General features: G+C 43.2%; 1 protein-coding gene across 1 annotated transcript in view; it reads right to left on the reverse strand.

Moving 5' to 3' along the window:
* Positions 1-4,023: 4,023 nt before the first annotated feature.
* The window catches only part of KDM1A (lysine demethylase 1A), a 34,363-nt gene continuing 22,047 nt past the window's right edge, over positions 4,024-16,339 (reverse strand). Inside the window, exons 8-20 of the mRNA XM_033158055.1 lie at positions 15,499-15,580; positions 14,906-15,000; positions 14,502-14,644; positions 13,286-13,376; positions 12,683-12,817; positions 11,830-11,903; positions 10,415-10,526; positions 9,132-9,264; positions 8,111-8,298; positions 7,339-7,453; positions 6,447-6,574; positions 5,746-5,892; positions 4,024-4,610 (exon numbers count right to left, since the gene is read on the reverse strand). Of these exons, the coding sequence (XP_033013946.1) occupies positions 4,425-4,610; positions 5,746-5,892; positions 6,447-6,574; positions 7,339-7,453; positions 8,111-8,298; positions 9,132-9,264; positions 10,415-10,526; positions 11,830-11,903; positions 12,683-12,817; positions 13,286-13,376; positions 14,502-14,644; positions 14,906-15,000; positions 15,499-15,580 (1,629 nt within the window). The 3' untranslated portion in view covers positions 4,024-4,424. The remainder of the gene's footprint in view (positions 4,611-5,745; positions 5,893-6,446; positions 6,575-7,338; positions 7,454-8,110; positions 8,299-9,131; positions 9,265-10,414; positions 10,527-11,829; positions 11,904-12,682; positions 12,818-13,285; positions 13,377-14,501; positions 14,645-14,905; positions 15,001-15,498; positions 15,581-16,339) is intronic.

The raw sequence follows: 16,339 nt of genomic DNA on the forward strand, positions 1-16,339 counted from the left end.
GGTCTCAGCAATAATTGATCTGTAAGCAGCCATTTTGAACTGACACACCCTGTTATGCTCAGATGGTGCCCATCTAGCGTTCAATGGGGGTTGTGATTTAATCCAAAGTAGGATGGTGATTGTTTTTGCTAAAAAAAAAAAACATTTTAAAAAGCCATTTCGTAGTTGATTCAAGAAAGCACTTTAGCACCTGAAAAGTTCGATTCAACGCTGATGTTGGATCTCAGCCTACTTGAAAATTAAAGCAAGCCACCAACGGGGGGTGTTGCTATCTGAGCCATTTGTTTGGCTGGGTCATAAATGCCTAGAATTTCCTGTGATGTGTACCAGCTTCAAGACCACTAGTTCATAAAGTGATAAAATAGCCCCTTACTGAAACATATTTATATGAAAATATAAAGTTCCTCTTGGACTTGTTTGTCTGCAATTATACTTAGGAATGCAGCCTTAATGGACACCCCCCTCCCCCGGCATGTTGAAATTGGAGCCATTTTCATTGTGCCTGTTCAAAGCAGTGACACTTTCTGAGTGCCCTTAGAACGCCCTGCCTGATTTTCTGGTGCAAAAGAAGCCCCACAATGCAAATGACAACCCAGGTAATTTTCCTGTTGGAAAGTTGGCTTGTCTGCATTCAACACTGCAAACTTTTCACAGGATCTGGAAAACACTCCACCCCCTCTGAGCACTCCGTTTACCATAAGAGCTAGAGATTATTCACTTGAATTTGAAACTATCTTCTGCATGACTAATGCATTCACAAGTTTAACCATACACGCACTGGTGCAAAAGAATGTTCTGAACGACACTTTCTCCAGGACTGAGTGCTCAGGGTCAGAAAGCTAGGTATCTGGATCCATGTAAAAGTCGCCCAAGAATAAAGGGTTTGGCATTTTAGCCAGACACAGAAGGATGAGGGCAAGTGTCCCTTGTTCCTAGGCTGACAGCACCTCTGAAAACCGCACTGATACCTTTCCCTTGCCAAGTGGACATAGCAACGTCCTCTTCATCTTTGCTGGGGAAGAAATGACCCAGTGGCAGTCCAGATTTTTACAAAAAGGGAAAACTTAAAGGCACCAGTTATGTGTCTTAGGCCTTTGTTCCCTAGATGGGGAGTGTAAGCCCTCCAGCTAGTTTGACCACCATCCTGGGTGGGGCTGATGGGAGTTGCGAGTCAACTATTGCTGGAAGGCCACAGGTTCCACATCCCTAGAACATACTTGAGCAGCTGAGAGGAAGAATACAAGTCTCTCCCCCACTTCAGATTAATTAGGAAGCTTTTATAACAGTAACACCTGGCCTTGCTTAACCAAGGAATCTGCCTCAGCAATAGGGCTTGATGGACGAGGTTGCTGCCTCCTTTCTGAAGGCACGTTATGGATTCCCCGCCTCCCCCCAAAAGAGAAATGAATTTGCCCTGAGTTATTTTAGCTAGTTTATTGCTTCAGGGCGGAGGACCCCCCCCCCCCTTTTATGTTTTTCAGGCCTGGGGTCTGTCAATAGTCTTACATTTCACTAAGCATAAGGAATGAATGTAAATATCTGTTACAGTATCAGTTGGGGGTTATTTTATTGATGGCCCCATAAAAAAGGATAAAACCCTAAGGAGACCTTAACCCTGAGTGCAATAGGAGCTGATTGTATTATTGAACTAGCAGTGGTGAGTTCAGGAAACAAGAGAGACTGTTTGGCTCAAATTGCACACTTTAAAAATAAACAGCTGTAAAGTGTATTTGTAAATATTTGCCAGCATTTTGGCAAGTTAATTTTTGTTTTAACTGTAGCATATAAATACAGTAGGAATCCCCCAGGGACTTTCTAATGCTGAAAATTTGTGTGTAAAAAAAACAAAAAAACAATTCCAGTGTTGTAATTATATGTGCTGCATGTGATTATTCCTTTTTATGTAAAGAAACAAAAAAAGCAAATTCTTCCAACTGGAGGTCAGAATTGCCCTCATGTACAGCCCGCACATCGTTGCATAGCCTAGTAAGATCTGCTCCTTCACCTTCTTTCATTGCAAAAAGCAGAACCGCTTCTCCGATGAAAAGCCAGAGAGAGACCATAGCTCAGTGGTAGAGCAGATGATGTGCATGCAGACAGTCCTGGATTCACAAGGCCTTGAAAGAGAGCCATTGTCAGTCCAGCCCAGTGTAAGGTAACGCCATACCTCCTCAGGCCATTAGTGAGTCTCTGGTTTTGCGACAAGATTGTCAAGAGTGCCAAGAACCTAGAGTTTTAGCCATACATTTGTCAGAAGGGACCCATACGTATGCAAGCAGCCAGGACATTTATTGTCTCACAGGCTTTTTGGAATTGACATTTCCCCTTCTCAAAATGTGTATGAGATGAGAGGGGCTTACATGATGCCACCCCTCTATCCTGGGCATCAGTGGAAGACAACCCCACAAAAGATCTTGCTGCTTCAGTTGAAACCCCAACTTTATATCCAAAGAGGGATAAAGTGGTGAAGGTACTGCAGTGCAGGGCCCACATCCTTCCTCCCCTTTCTCTTTCCTCTTGGCTAGAGACCAAAGGATTTGCTCAACCTTTCTGTGGCTGTTGGGAGTACAGTATACGCCTTCCACATCTGCACAAGGGGGAAGGCATGCCGGTCTTCCTGCCATTTATAAACACTTGAGAATCCTTCAGATTGTGTGGAATGTATTTTTAAGAGATTAAAATATATTTTTTCTACTTGCTAATGTTAAGACTGGGTGGAAAGGGATTGTTGAATCCTGACATGGTGTGCTTGCAGGCAGATGAGCATCTCCTGCCTTAACATTCCCTCGCTTTCAAGTTAAGAGAAAGCAAGTGCAATTTTTAGCAAAATGTGTTCAGAAACCCTCATTTGCCAGCCCTCCAGAACCCAGAAAGCTACCAGCACTGTCCCAATCACTCCATTCCTGACTCAAAAGGAAGCACTGTGGTGCTAGTATGTTCAGCTGGGGAAAGGCCCTGCTCTTTCACCTCCCAAACCTGCCTGCACACGGGACAGCAGGTGGTGCTAGCCTGCTAGTCACAGAGCAACAAGTCTGCATGCTATGTTTAAATGCAAACATTTGTCCGCATGTTATCTTCTGACTAATGCTGTCTGTTCTACAGTACTTAATCAATAAAACTATTTGTATGTTACTCAAATGTGTGAATTGCTTTGAGATGGAAAAAACCTTTTGCTTCTTGTGAAGAAGAAAGCCCAGCCAATTTTGCATACCCCACCCACAATGTTTTGGCAACAGCTCTAAATACAGTGGAACCTCGGGTTGCGGACGTAATCCGTGACGGAGGCACATCCGCAACCCACAGCGTTCATAACCTGCAGCGCCGCGTCTGCGCATGACGCTATTTGGTGCTTCTGTGCATGTGGTGAAATCTGGAAGTAACCCGAAGCATTTGTAACCCAAGGTACCACTGTACAGAGAACTGCATTGACTTGTTCAAGATCCACATGGTTGCTAAATAGTCAGCACTTTTTCAGGCATTTTTTGGACCTGCACAATACAATTTTTGTCCCTGAAATTAAAGGGTTTACAAGAAAACCTGCCTTTGTGCATATCAGGTACCTCTTGCCCCCGGCCTCTGGCAACCCTGTCAAATGAAGGCAGGACTGGGTAAGACATTGGGCCATGAAACACAGGATTCAGAGCCTGGCCAGGAGAGTGGAATCTCATTACAAAACAAGTATAAATATAGTTTCTCAGTGCTTGGTGTCCTCCAATTTTGTTCTTCCTTGTCCTGGTCTTTGAATATCCCCTTACTTAGAATCAAATCCCAGCAGATACTTCACTTGCACCAAAACCGATTCCACCCCTTAAGCTTCCTAGCAAGAACCAGCATTTATCTGTAACTGTCCCAGATTCAATGTGCCTCCTCCAAGTACCTATTCTAAGCGCTTTGAGTTATGCAGTCATTTCCCCTCACATCTGAGGATCCTTAACTGGCATCTAATCTGCAACTTTTTAGTTGCATATAGCAGAGAGTAGGGCGTTGCATCATGCATCATACTCAAAATGAAAAGAAATTGTGTTTCTGTTGTCTGTGTTTTTATAAAAAAAAAGTTTTATTTTTGCTTCCCAAAACAAAACCCACATAAGACAATCTTACCTTAGTGACTAACAGCAGCTAACTTACAAGAGTTCTAAACCCTGGAAAGAAACAAACAAAAACGCATCTGTACCAAAATAGATCTCTGTCAAGAGAGACCTGAAGTCTGGATTTGGGGAGAAGGTGCACCACTCCAGAAAATGGAGGCTGCTGTGGCAGTTCAGAAACTGCATTCTTGGATGACTGAAGTCTAGGGAGGCTGCTCAACAGGGACGATGCTCTTGACTCCTGGTTACACCTTATAATTGGTAGTGCTACAGACCAGGAAGGCAACTTGCTTCTAATCACAAGTTCATGCAAGGCATTCATAACCCACTGCATCGTTACATGGCAGGAGCCTGCTGTGCAGCTGCAACAGGAGTAGCTTGGCGAGGCAGTGTGTACATTGCACCGAGAAACTGGTCTGCAATGCGTCCAGCTTCTCTCAGTCCACTCAGCAGAGCTCCGTGAACAGTCGCTGGGTAGTTGCGAATTGTATGTTCTCCTGCAAAGAACAGGCGGGGAATTGGCTGGAAAAGAAGTGAGAGTGGCAATGTTACAAGAGCCCCAGTTTACCTCCTGAATATAGCATACCTGCAAAACACGGAAGGTTTCCTAAAAAGCTGTCACTCCAAGTGACACCCAGGAATAATTTTATCTTCCCTTCCCACCCCCCACCCCAGAATCAAGCATCCCATGTGGACTGCCCACAGAGAGAGTAGAGGAAATGTGTTTGGCATTTCAGTGTGGCAGAGGACCAGTTTTCCTCCCTGTGGTCTAAAGGGAAGCAGAGTGCAAATTTAGCCACAGGTTGTCGTGAACTTGAAAAACATATTCAGCATCTCAAGCTGGTTTAAACTCGCTTCTGTGTGTGTGCTTGGATAGAATGACCCAAGTGCACTGGGGTAAGGCCGCTTGGTTGGTTTCAGAAGCAGAAAGCAGGACCAGTTCCCAAGTTGCACCTTAAATTCTTAAATTTAGCCTCATGTCCCTCTTTCTAGAGTTTGCAAACAAACACATTTGGTGGGTGGGGGGTGGCAAGAGGGAACTGTAACTTCATTCCCATTAGCACCTTAGAGACCAACTAAGTTTGTTCTTGGTATAAGCTTTCGTGTACATGCACACTTCTACAAGAACAAACTTAGTTGGTCTCTAAGGTGCTACTGGACATTTTTTTTATATATTTCAACTGCGTCAGACCAACACGGCTACCTACCTGAATCTTCATTCCTATTATTTATAATTCCTTACACCTACTGCAGAGTGAGCCCAAAGGGCAGGCATCAGGTCCTTCTATGGCTTGAACAGCACCCAGCTATGGGTTGCTCCTAGTCAATGTTAACAACCAGCAAAGTTGCCATGTTTTTTTTTATCTTCCCTTTTGATTCTCCATCCCCCACCCAACCCCCCCAAAAAATGCCGAAGAAAAGTAAAAAGGTTGCTTTCATGAGGAGTTGTACTGATACTTGTAATTAAGGGGGGGGGAAGCAGCTCCCTCCCATGGTACCTGCATGGTAGACAAGGAAGCCAAGAGGGATGAGATTAATAATAAAAATAAATTTATAAATATAATGAAACGTTCCAGGAAAAAATGTGGTACAAAGTCGAGAAAAATCCTGAAAGGATCCTGCTGCTTCCTGGTGGTAATCTGAATGCAGTTCTCACCTGGGGAGCTCCTGGAATGGCTGGTCCCGGAGTAATTGGCTGAGCCATCAAGTCATAATCATTTCCTGAAGATCCAGCTGCTACATAGGAATAGGATCCTCTGGCCCACGGGTCTGCTCTCCAACGAGATACCACCGTTTCCTTAGGCTAGGGACAAAGAAAATGGGGGTGGGGGGGGTGGAAGAGAGGTTACTCAAGTGTGTAACATTTTGTGAAGTCCCTGATACTAGGAGGATGTGTGCATGCATGCATACCCACATGCTTTTTTTCCTAGGTTGAGGAAAACTACAAGTAACAGCCTTAAAAGGCCTGGAAGCAATGCCCAATTATTCTCCTGTCAGCTGTGCTTTCAGTGTTTGCCCATGTCTGCAGAATGGAAAGCAGGAGCACCCAGAGTGAGGGAAGGGAGTCCCAGCAGTTGTAGTTGAGGGCAGCAGGTGGTGAAAACAAAGCCTATGGAAGAGATTCTCTTTTTATAGTCAACAGCCAGCCTAAAGTATGCAATCCTAACCTATAGGTTTAAGCTTTTCCCTCATTTTAGAAATGGCCCTTCTCTGTTGGAAGGCTTTTTTCTAATCCCTTTAAGGTAGCTGGAAAATTTCATCATGCTATAGGTGGTATCTAGAGGGCTCATGTTGTGCCACACACTGATAAAGTTAAGACTAGCTAGGATCCTGAACGTATGGAGCTCAGCGTGGTACCTGAGGGACAGCACTGCTGCCAAAAATGCCCTTGAGAATTGCAAGACAGCGCCCGACAATGACATCATCACTGATGTTCTCCATTATTCCGGCTGCTTCACCTGCCACCAAGGCCAGAAGAATTGGTGCTGTGGAAAAGATTAGTGGGACATCAGCAGAACGCAAATGCTAGCCAAATAGCTTTAGTTTCATCCTGTACAGGAATGTGCTTTTATTAAGGTTCTCTGGCAAACAGCCTAAATAACAAGGTTTCTCACTGAGATAAAGACCCAAACAAAAACTGAAGGCTTTTGTTTCTTAGGGAGACAGAGTTTATCGTCTCCTTAAGAGGGCATAGAAGGCAAAGATGGTGCCAAGTAGGAGTCATTTCTAACCACTTACAAATTTCTTAAATTATGTATATTGCTTTTGGTCACACATCTGACAATAAATGCAGTGTCTCCAACAGAGAAGTGAGAAAAGGGAGCTCATTTCAACCAAAATCTCCTAGGCAAAGACTTCTCACTGCCCAGCTGAGCTGCTGCCAGTGACATTGAGCAACACTGAGCAAGGTGGACTGATGGTTTTTTAGTTTCTATGGTGGGACATGCAACCAGAAGCTGGCATAGCAAGGGGGTGGGGTGGGCTGGATCAGATCAAATGCAGTCAACTAACAGGCTCAGGATTCAGTGGGTGCCAGGCAAGCTCAGCCCTACCCCAGAATGGAGGATTCCTGTACTTCAGCACACAATTTTGATGGCAGAACACTGGTGTCCCCCTGAGGGCTGGCATAGCTTTTTTGAGCTGGGCAGAGTCCCACTCCATCCAACTCCACCACCACAGAGGTGGACCAGAGTTTGGATTTCAGCCAAAGGCGCCTATGAAAATAGTTACATGCTTTGGTGCCAACTACCTTTGTAAAGATTCCAAAACAGGAAAAGCTCTCCTCGGCTGGCTGTTGTGCTGCCAACGTGACCAAACAAATTTACACTGGGATCCCAGAACACACGGTCAAAACACAGCACAACCTAAAAAGGAAGGAAATGTTAGGATCCAGGAAAGACTCTGGTCTGGTTCAGCGTTTTTAAGATTTGCTGCTGCTTGTCTTTTTCACATGGATCGCAAGGGAAGGGGGGCGCTTTACATTTCTCACCAGTTCCAAGCTGAGCTTTAAATAATTTTCCCTTGTTCTGCTTCTTTCATGTCACAAGAAATCTATATACAAGTTTTGTGTTTTCACAAAATAAACTCAGAAAATACTTCAGGCCCTGACATACACACATATTTTAATATATATGAAACAGACTATAAGAGTAAGATACATTTGCTTCAGGAAATGTTTCTCTGATTTCCAGCCAACGTTCATTGACACCCCCAGTACCCTATCAAGTGTAAGTGGAAAGGAAGCTAAGCTTTCCGATTCAATGTGCCTGGAATTGATTCATTTGTTCTAGGGAATGATTTTCTTCAGCATGTGGTGTACATTGCACTACTCAGGCCCCGTCTGAAGCAAAAAAGGCAAAGCTATATATGAATGGTTTGGGCTCTATTCTCAGCTGTGGAACACCGAAATGAACTGAGGAAGAAAGCTTCCACCTATCCAAACAGCAGGTAAGAGTATAGCTATTGTAATTATTCTCTCCTGCCCACCCCCCGCCGCTCCACTTTTGTACATTTCAAGCTACCTTGTTAAGGTTTCCAAATCCCATTCTCTGCACAGCAGATGTCTTCCACTCCGGAAGAGGAGGAACAAACTGTACAGCAGGAGGCTGCTGCTTCAGCACTCCCAAGGGAAGGGTACAGAGAACAGCATCACACTTATAAATAAATGTCTGGCTAGTGGACCGGGTGTTGACAGCTATCACTTCACATCCTGGTAAAATGAAAGAGGAAGGGAGGGGGAAGGAGAAGAGAATGCCATGAAAGAAAATCACTAGTATTGTTGGGTAGTTTTATAGGGGTGAAAGAATGGCTGCTCAGATATCTTAAAGTATGAATAACAATATTTTTAGTTCCTGAATATTAGGCAGATTCAGATTCTGCTGTCAGATTCTGCTGTCACAATCCTCATCTCAAAGAGCCTCAAAAATCACACTGCAAAACTGCTTGCTCAATGCCACCTTAGGACATTAGAGCTAACTTGGGATTCAAATCTGCCTCTCCCTTCTCTAAACCAGACTCTCCTACTGGCACTGTATTGTCCTTGCCCTGAAGCCATTGAATGACAGCCAGTTACACTTTTTTTTCGCACATCTCCCCTTATTCTCAATTTTGGCTGTTCTCATTCCATGCAAGCTCATCTACAGCAGCCCTTAGCTTCACATCTTTGGACATGACTCCTCATACCTGAATTGTCACCCTTTCTTAGTTTCAACTGCCTCTCTTCTCTATATACTCCCCCCAAACCATAGTATTTGTGGTCTCTTTGTGTCTTTGTCCACCACAAACTTAAATTCTTGGCTCTGATTATTCTCACCCACCCTTGTCACACCCACTTTCAAGGTCTGGCTTTCCCTTTCATTGTCTAAGTACATACATCACATCCTGAGACCTTGTCATCATTCCACTATCCTTCATCACCAAACAGTGACAGAAGGCACATGACTGGTGGGTGCAACACCATCCACTGGCTTTCCCTGGAGGTAGTGATCAAACAGCAGCCTTAAAACTACGGAACCATCAGAGATGACTGCAAGTTTTGCTCACCTGAGGCTGTGTAGCGAACCTGCCGAACGGCTGTGTTAAGTTTAATGTCCAATCCTTCAGCCAGAGCCACGGGCACACAGGAATAACCATTTCTCACAGTCAGATGACTGCCTGTGAACTCAAAATCATCATCCTGAAATGGAGAGGGGGAGATTCAGAAGTCCCATCAGTGAATTTGTAAGGCAATTAATTGGTCTTGGTGAATTCCCCTCACGCTGCCCATGGACAAAAGTGGTGACAAATTCCCACGGATGGCAATGACGAAAAGCTACTGCTTATGTGAAACAAAATATTTGGCTACTTGCAGTGAACAGGTCTCTCTGGGGGGAAGCAGGGGGCATTCTGAAAAGAGTGGAAATTGCCTAAGCGGAGCCAGATCAGGGAGGAATATCCTAGGAAGGTGGAAGCAGCTGCTGCAGCAAGAGCATGTCTTTCCTTCCTGCCCACCCAGCGTGCTTGTCTCACCTGTGAGCATCTACACAAGGGAACAACGTTCTTAAAAGGCATGCTAAGTATAAATTCCCGTACCCAGATTGTATAGTCGGTTTATATAATTTATTTGGAATATCATTTGTATGATTAGGCCTCTGTGCGTTGGATTTTATTGGATATATCCCTTATTGGATTTTATTGGGATATATCCCTTTAAAGAATGTTATACCATGGGCATCCAGTAGTGTTGAAGGTGCACCAGATAAGTGGGGAGGAAGGTGCTCTCTCATTGCCCACCATGTGTGCACAGGGGAGCTGATCCAGGCAACATCCCGTCCAGCCCAGGGGAAACCAGAATGCTGAAGTAATAAATCCAAGTAGCATCTAATCTGCTAGGGCTGGCAACGTTGCAAAAGAAACCAATAAAGTGCAGGTGGAGTTTTCAGTCTGTATTTGAGTGTGTCCTGTGTCTCAAAACTGCATTTTAGAAACAGTGCCAGGGCTGTGTATATTCTGCAATCATACTGCTAAGCCATACAAAGTGTGTGTGCCTGTGAGGAAAGGTTTGGAAATAGCACATACATAGCACTTTCAGAGATCAAAGGTAGGGACTTCAGTGCTTTACATAATTATTTGCAAAATAACACTTAAAAAAGAATTTTGCAAAATCAACATTCAGGCTCTTTGGAGGTACAGAATTTGTGTTACCCTGGAGCAGATTTGTGTTCAGGGCATAATATACACAATCCTGGCCATGAGTTGCTCCACAATTCCATCTTTCCATACAGATAAATTCAAACTTCTTTTGAAACACTCACTTAAATGTCAGTCTGGAGAAAACATGGAGTTACCTGGTCCCAATGTTTCAATGACAGAGTAGAGAGTGGTGTGGCGTTGGCGAATTCAAGATTTGCAAAATGCCAGTCAAGAATCTGTCTGTCCCTTGATGATAAATAAACATCACTGCAAATAAATTTGACAAAGAGAAAAACAAAACAGCTGTTAGGGGGATGCTACCAGTGCATGGTCCTGTATCAGGTGGTCTGCAAACCTCTTGCCCTTCAACACAACTGAATATCCCTTGTGCTTACAGCCACTTTTGACAGGAGCTCATTCACTACTTTTTCACCTTATGGCTGAAATGTTACTGACCAGAGAAAGAAAGACTGATGTAAGGTCACCTCTTATTCAGATTTTATCCAATGTTGCTGATGAGAGCACCCAGTTTTTTATTAATTTTACTGCACTGCATATTATCCTATCAGCTCAGAGTGGGTTTATAAACAGGAAGAGGCTGATCTCTGCCTTGAAGGCTCATAAGAGCATTAAGCCACAGAAAAAACAGAAGGTGAAATATGGACTCATCCAGTCCCTTGAAGAGCAGCCAAAATGCTCTCTCCCATGTACAATTCCTCATTTCATATCCTTGTCCTCTTTCCGTTTTCACATCCAGTCCTACAGCTTCCACACTATCCTAATGGTCAACCAACTGAAATTCTCCCTATCCTTAAGGGTACCATCGCCTGAGACCTCCTTTCCCCATTGTTCATCTTCATCTTCTTTCAAGTTGTCAACATTTCAGTATCTACTTCTAGCTTCCAGATTTTATGTGCCATGGCAGCTTGTTCCTACCGTGAAGGCATTTTGCTTTGCAATAAATTTACTAAGAGTTTTTCTTAAACACAACTCTGTCGAGGACCACGTTTACTCCCCTTAAAGCCATTTTGATGTTTTGGGTGTGTCTTTTTTACAATCAAGTCGTGTACAAATTTTATGAAATAAATAAAACACGGCAAACTGTGAAAGCCGATGTTTGAAAGGCAGTATGAATTAGCGCTCAAGTGCTGCATTTGCCTTCTGCTGCAACTGAACTAAGTGCTATGTGCACACAGGAGAGAACTGTGCACACGGCCATAGCTTTCTTTGATGCTTCCACCACTGCAAACCACTTTTGGTTAAAACTGCAACATTAGGCTGAGAAGCGAATTTCCTCTTCAACATGCGGTGGGAGCCTCCAAGAAACCACCAACTCTTCAGAATGCTACTTTCATCATGAACCTGGGGACTAGTTGTGAATACAATTGAAACCCTCTGATCGATCTTCAGACCACAGTTCAAGAACCACTGGCTTATTCTTCATCACCTGAACTATTCCACTGCATCTCTTTGACAAGCAGAACTCAAGGAAGACGTAACTAAAAGAAAAGAAAAAAAGCACCTTCACTAGCATCCAGCCACTCAGATGAGTGTGTCTACATTTTTATACCTTGGAGGATTGGCTTCTAGTTCCTGAAGCTTCTCTTCCAGCTTTGCTTGTGTTTCAGACAGCTCATCATACTCCTGATAAGTGCATAGATAAAGAGAACATTACTGAAGGGCAATGCTGAAGAAATCTCTTATTATTTAGTTTATAATAGTATTTACCCTCTGATAAAATTTTGGGCTGGTATACAGCCATAGGCACACATGGAAATATAAAAACAGATCAAGGTAATCATTAAAATGATTGGTGAGTCAAGAGGTTTTAAATAGCTGCATAGGTGTTCTCAGTATAAAAAAAGTCTTTAAGAGACCGCTGAGAGTCAAAAGCGAGAGTGCTGCTGAATCTCTGCTGGAAGAGTGTTCCATAGCATGGGACTGGCAACACTAAATTGTCTGATTTCTGGTTGAGGCCAGTCAGGTCTTTGTAATTATTAAGCTCCAGGAGGATAGGAGATCATCTTCCTTCTCTACTAAAACTTTTAGCACTGCACAGCCCACCATTTGCAGTTTCTGGAGACATTTGTTGTTTCAACAGGCTTCTTCACCTGGATGAAAAGAATTCTGCCTCAGTTGTTCATTTTGTATTGTTTTGAAGGCTACATTCAGTTATTTTTGATGCTGTTTTTCGAAACAATGCTTAACTATCTTCTATGACAGATTTGTAACTTGCCTTGACACACACACACATTCATGAAATGAATTTTTTTAATGCACTGATCCAAAAATGAGATGCAAAATTCAGTCATATGTAGCAGTGCAAACTACCTGAGCTGTGATATTTAACAGCTGAAGGACTCTTTTTCAAAAAATAATAAAAAAAATTCAGTAGGCAAAGCCATTTTCACATTGATCCTTACCTTACACAGAGCAGTAAGATCTCTATGCTTACTCTTCACAAGGAACTCTGCAGTGATGTCTCGAGGCGGTTTTACTTCAGATGCCTCCTTGTACTGCTGGTGGAGCTCCTTTATCTTCTCTTTCAAGTTCACCATCTATAAAGGCGGGTGGGATGGAGAGAAAAAACACTTAGCAGGAAGAGAGGGGGAAAGCCCTTTTGTACCTTTCAGGACTCTGCAGAAGAGCTTTCTGAACTGTGTGTCACGACACGTTAGTGCGTCGGCTGCACAGTGTACTGTAGGTTTGTTGGGCAAACGCTCCCTGCACTCTGCCCAGGGCTGGAAGGGGGTTAGTTTAACCTCCGGTTTGCTAGTAAAACTGAATCACTGTGTCGTGAAATGATGCATGTCTAAAAAGTGTGTCACCAACCAGAAAAGTTTGGAAAGCTCTGTTCTACAGCAATGGCATATCGTACTCTCATATGTAGGACTGCACAGATAAATGACTCTTCCAAGCCACTGCACTGGCCCCAAAATGGGGCCAAAACCTTTCTACACCAAGAAGTAAGTTGTACGTAAAGGGAACATAGCTGTGTGTGTTTCAGGTTGGGATAAGCACCTGACCTTATTAAGAAGATCTTTAAGCTCTTCTTGAGTTTTCACTATCTTCTTCCAGTGTTCAATCTGTTCATCTTTCACATGCTTCTCCTGCAATCTAAGTAAGGAAAAGAGAAAGAAGAAGAAAGAATGGAAGATGGCAAAACAAGAGGTAGAGTAAGGATTTCAGGCTGCAGCAGCATCTAGAGCCTAGACCAGGGATAGGGAAACGTTTTTCAGCCCAAGATTCACATTCCCTTCTGCAAATCTTCTACGAGCCACATGCCTCTTGTGGGCAGGTCCAAAGGCAAAAGTGGTTTGAGCGACAAATGCAAATATGACCTTTGTACTGGGTAGTTTCTACACACACTCACACACCCATCCCTATCCTCCATACAAACAAGCAAGAGCATTGTCAGAGTTCAAGGATGTATTCTACCAACACAAAAACACTCAAGGAGGGTGCAAAGCAGAGCCGGTGAGGCAGGTGGTCTGGGGAAGCCCCAAGGGCCAGAAAGAGACCCCTGAGAGCTGCATTTGGCCCCTGGGTATGAAGTTCTCCACCCATGGCCTGGGCCATATTGCAACACCTGCTAGACAGCAGTTCAAGCAGCTGCCTCAAAGTATTGTTCAGATCACATGTGAAACTGCCTTCCGCCAGCAGCCAACTCCATCAATTCCCAGATGAGGTGGTGGGGGATACAGAAACGTTTGGCAAGCATTTCAAAAATACAAGAAACCCATATTTAGCACTCAAGGAAAGCTGTAAAGCCCACTGACTGGCAGTCTCCTCAAGTTCAAGGCAGCATCAAACATGAATACAAGTGGCAACCATTCTAGGTGTGTCAAACTGACATGTGATCGTCAATGCACAGGTCCTTTTGGACCCTTAAGGCAGCAGAAGGGAGGTGGGGTGTAAAGGAGCGGGGCATGCTTCTACCCACTTTGCCGACACGTGTGGGGGCCTGGAACGGAACCCCTATGTGAAATGGTCACTTTCTGTCATTGCTTATACAGGGCTTCTTCGAAGGCATGCGGGCAAAAGTGAGATCTGACAGTTAATATATTACAAACCTAAAGACACGTTCCAGCAAAATATACTTAACACACAGTGGTCAGATCCACTGAATTTAATCTAGGCTTATTTATTCACACAGAATAATTTCACCATCACCATCAGCAGCAGCAACAACAACAACTGAGGATGTTTTCAGAGTTATCCATGAAACGTAACCTCACTTACTGTATGACAACTTCTAAAGCCTGACCCAGGGAGACAGGCTTGTTATTAAGGACATTGAAGTCCAGCTGGTGGCTGAGATATGAAGTAGCTTCTAGCAAACGATTGAACTCTTGCTCTACCATTTCATCTTTCTCCTTTGGAACCTGCAAGAAGGATCCTTGAAGTTAATCCTAAGTAAAACAGCAACAAAAGCTCAAGAAACACTTTCCACTCACACACTATATACAACTCTTTTAAAATGTGGACAGAACAGCTAAAGGCTTTAAGTTGTAGGAGGAAGAGTTTGATTAAACAGTAAGAAAATATTATCTAGTATAACAACAGACTCATATTTTCAAGCCAGTATGTAATTTTGCTCCAAACTATTCTCTCAAGAGAACATTTCCAAGAAACATCAAACTTACCGCTTGTCCATTGGCCTCATAGAGTGGACACTTTTGTTTTATTTTGGCCAGTTCCATATTTACTTGCTTGCTCACCACAGCCATTGGGTTTCCTCCTAAAAAAAAAAGAAGAGAGATTGTACAGAGAAGAATATAATTGTTTCGATTGTCATTTCCACAGGGTTTGTATCTGGCAAATGAAGGAACTGAAACCTGGAAAACTTGCAGAAGGAACACATCTCATTCTTAAAATACAGCTAGATAAAAATAATCACAAATATTGGATAATTTACTCTGAGTCCCAGTAGTGAGATTGGGAAGGGCCCTCCTTCTCTCCCTCTAGTTTTGCTTTCTCTCACCATTCCCTTTCGGAGAGAGAATGATCTAGGACTGATCAACTGTCTGATGAAATAAACTAAGGCCCACCAAGTAATACCCACCAAGTAAGGCCAGAGAGAAAAAAGGGAGAGAGAAAATATTCATATGGGGAAGCCATGGAGTATTGCTATTGCCAATCATAAAAAATGGGTGCCAAGGAATAGTAATGTGTAAAACTACTCAGTAGTAAGTCCACAGATGCAGGGTTTGAATTCAGACTTGTTTTTAAGACTCACCAAGTCCTGTTACTACCATGGCTCCTAGGTCTGCAACGTAGTTCCCTTTGCGAAAAGTGGCAACTCTGCCCCCTACACGATCCTTTAAGAGAGAGAGAAATTCCAGGGGTTACATTTACTGAAACTATATGCTCATTTTAGTAAATCCTTTGAAACACTAGCAGTAATGCTTTATTTTTCAGAAAGTGTTGGACAGCCGATTTTAAATAAAATTCAACCCTCTAGTTGAAAAAACAAAATAGGAAACAAGACTGTTGAAATTGGCTACAGGTTAGTAAATCCAAGTATGTTTAAAACTAAACAGGAAGCCCCTTGAGAGGAAACAGACTGCAGCAGCTTGATGGAGAATTGTACCTGTGAAGTATCACCGTGAGACCTGTCTTAATTTTCTCTTTATTAACTATGCCCCTGCAGCCACACTCTGAACTTCTCATCAATCCCAAGCCTGATCTGAAGGCACATAATACAACTAAGTCTCAGTCTGGTCAGTGCATGAACAGGAAAACTATCTGGGAGTTCCGTATCAGTATTAATTAAGAGTAAATATTTATCTAACTAACTTCAAATACACTGCCGGAAGCAGTTACAGAGTTGCTTGTATTTCAAACTATTGGTCTATCTAGTTCAGTATTGTCTACCCTAGACTGGCAATAGCGCTCTGGCACAGGAAGAATTAGCTAAGGTCAAGGACTAGAGGACACTGAACAAGAGGGCTCAAGGCCACGTTATTAGTTAAAGCTTAACACTGATATTTTTCAGTCATAAAAATGAATGTTAATGTGACCTGCTTCACAGTTTTTTCAGTGGCAAAGTCAAGTTCCAATGCCTAAAAGCACTATTG

This window comes from Lacerta agilis, chromosome 8 (assembly GCF_009819535.1).
Source record: "Lacerta agilis isolate rLacAgi1 chromosome 8, rLacAgi1.pri, whole genome shotgun sequence".
NCBI classification, from domain to species: domain Eukaryota; kingdom Metazoa; phylum Chordata; class Lepidosauria; order Squamata; family Lacertidae; genus Lacerta; species Lacerta agilis.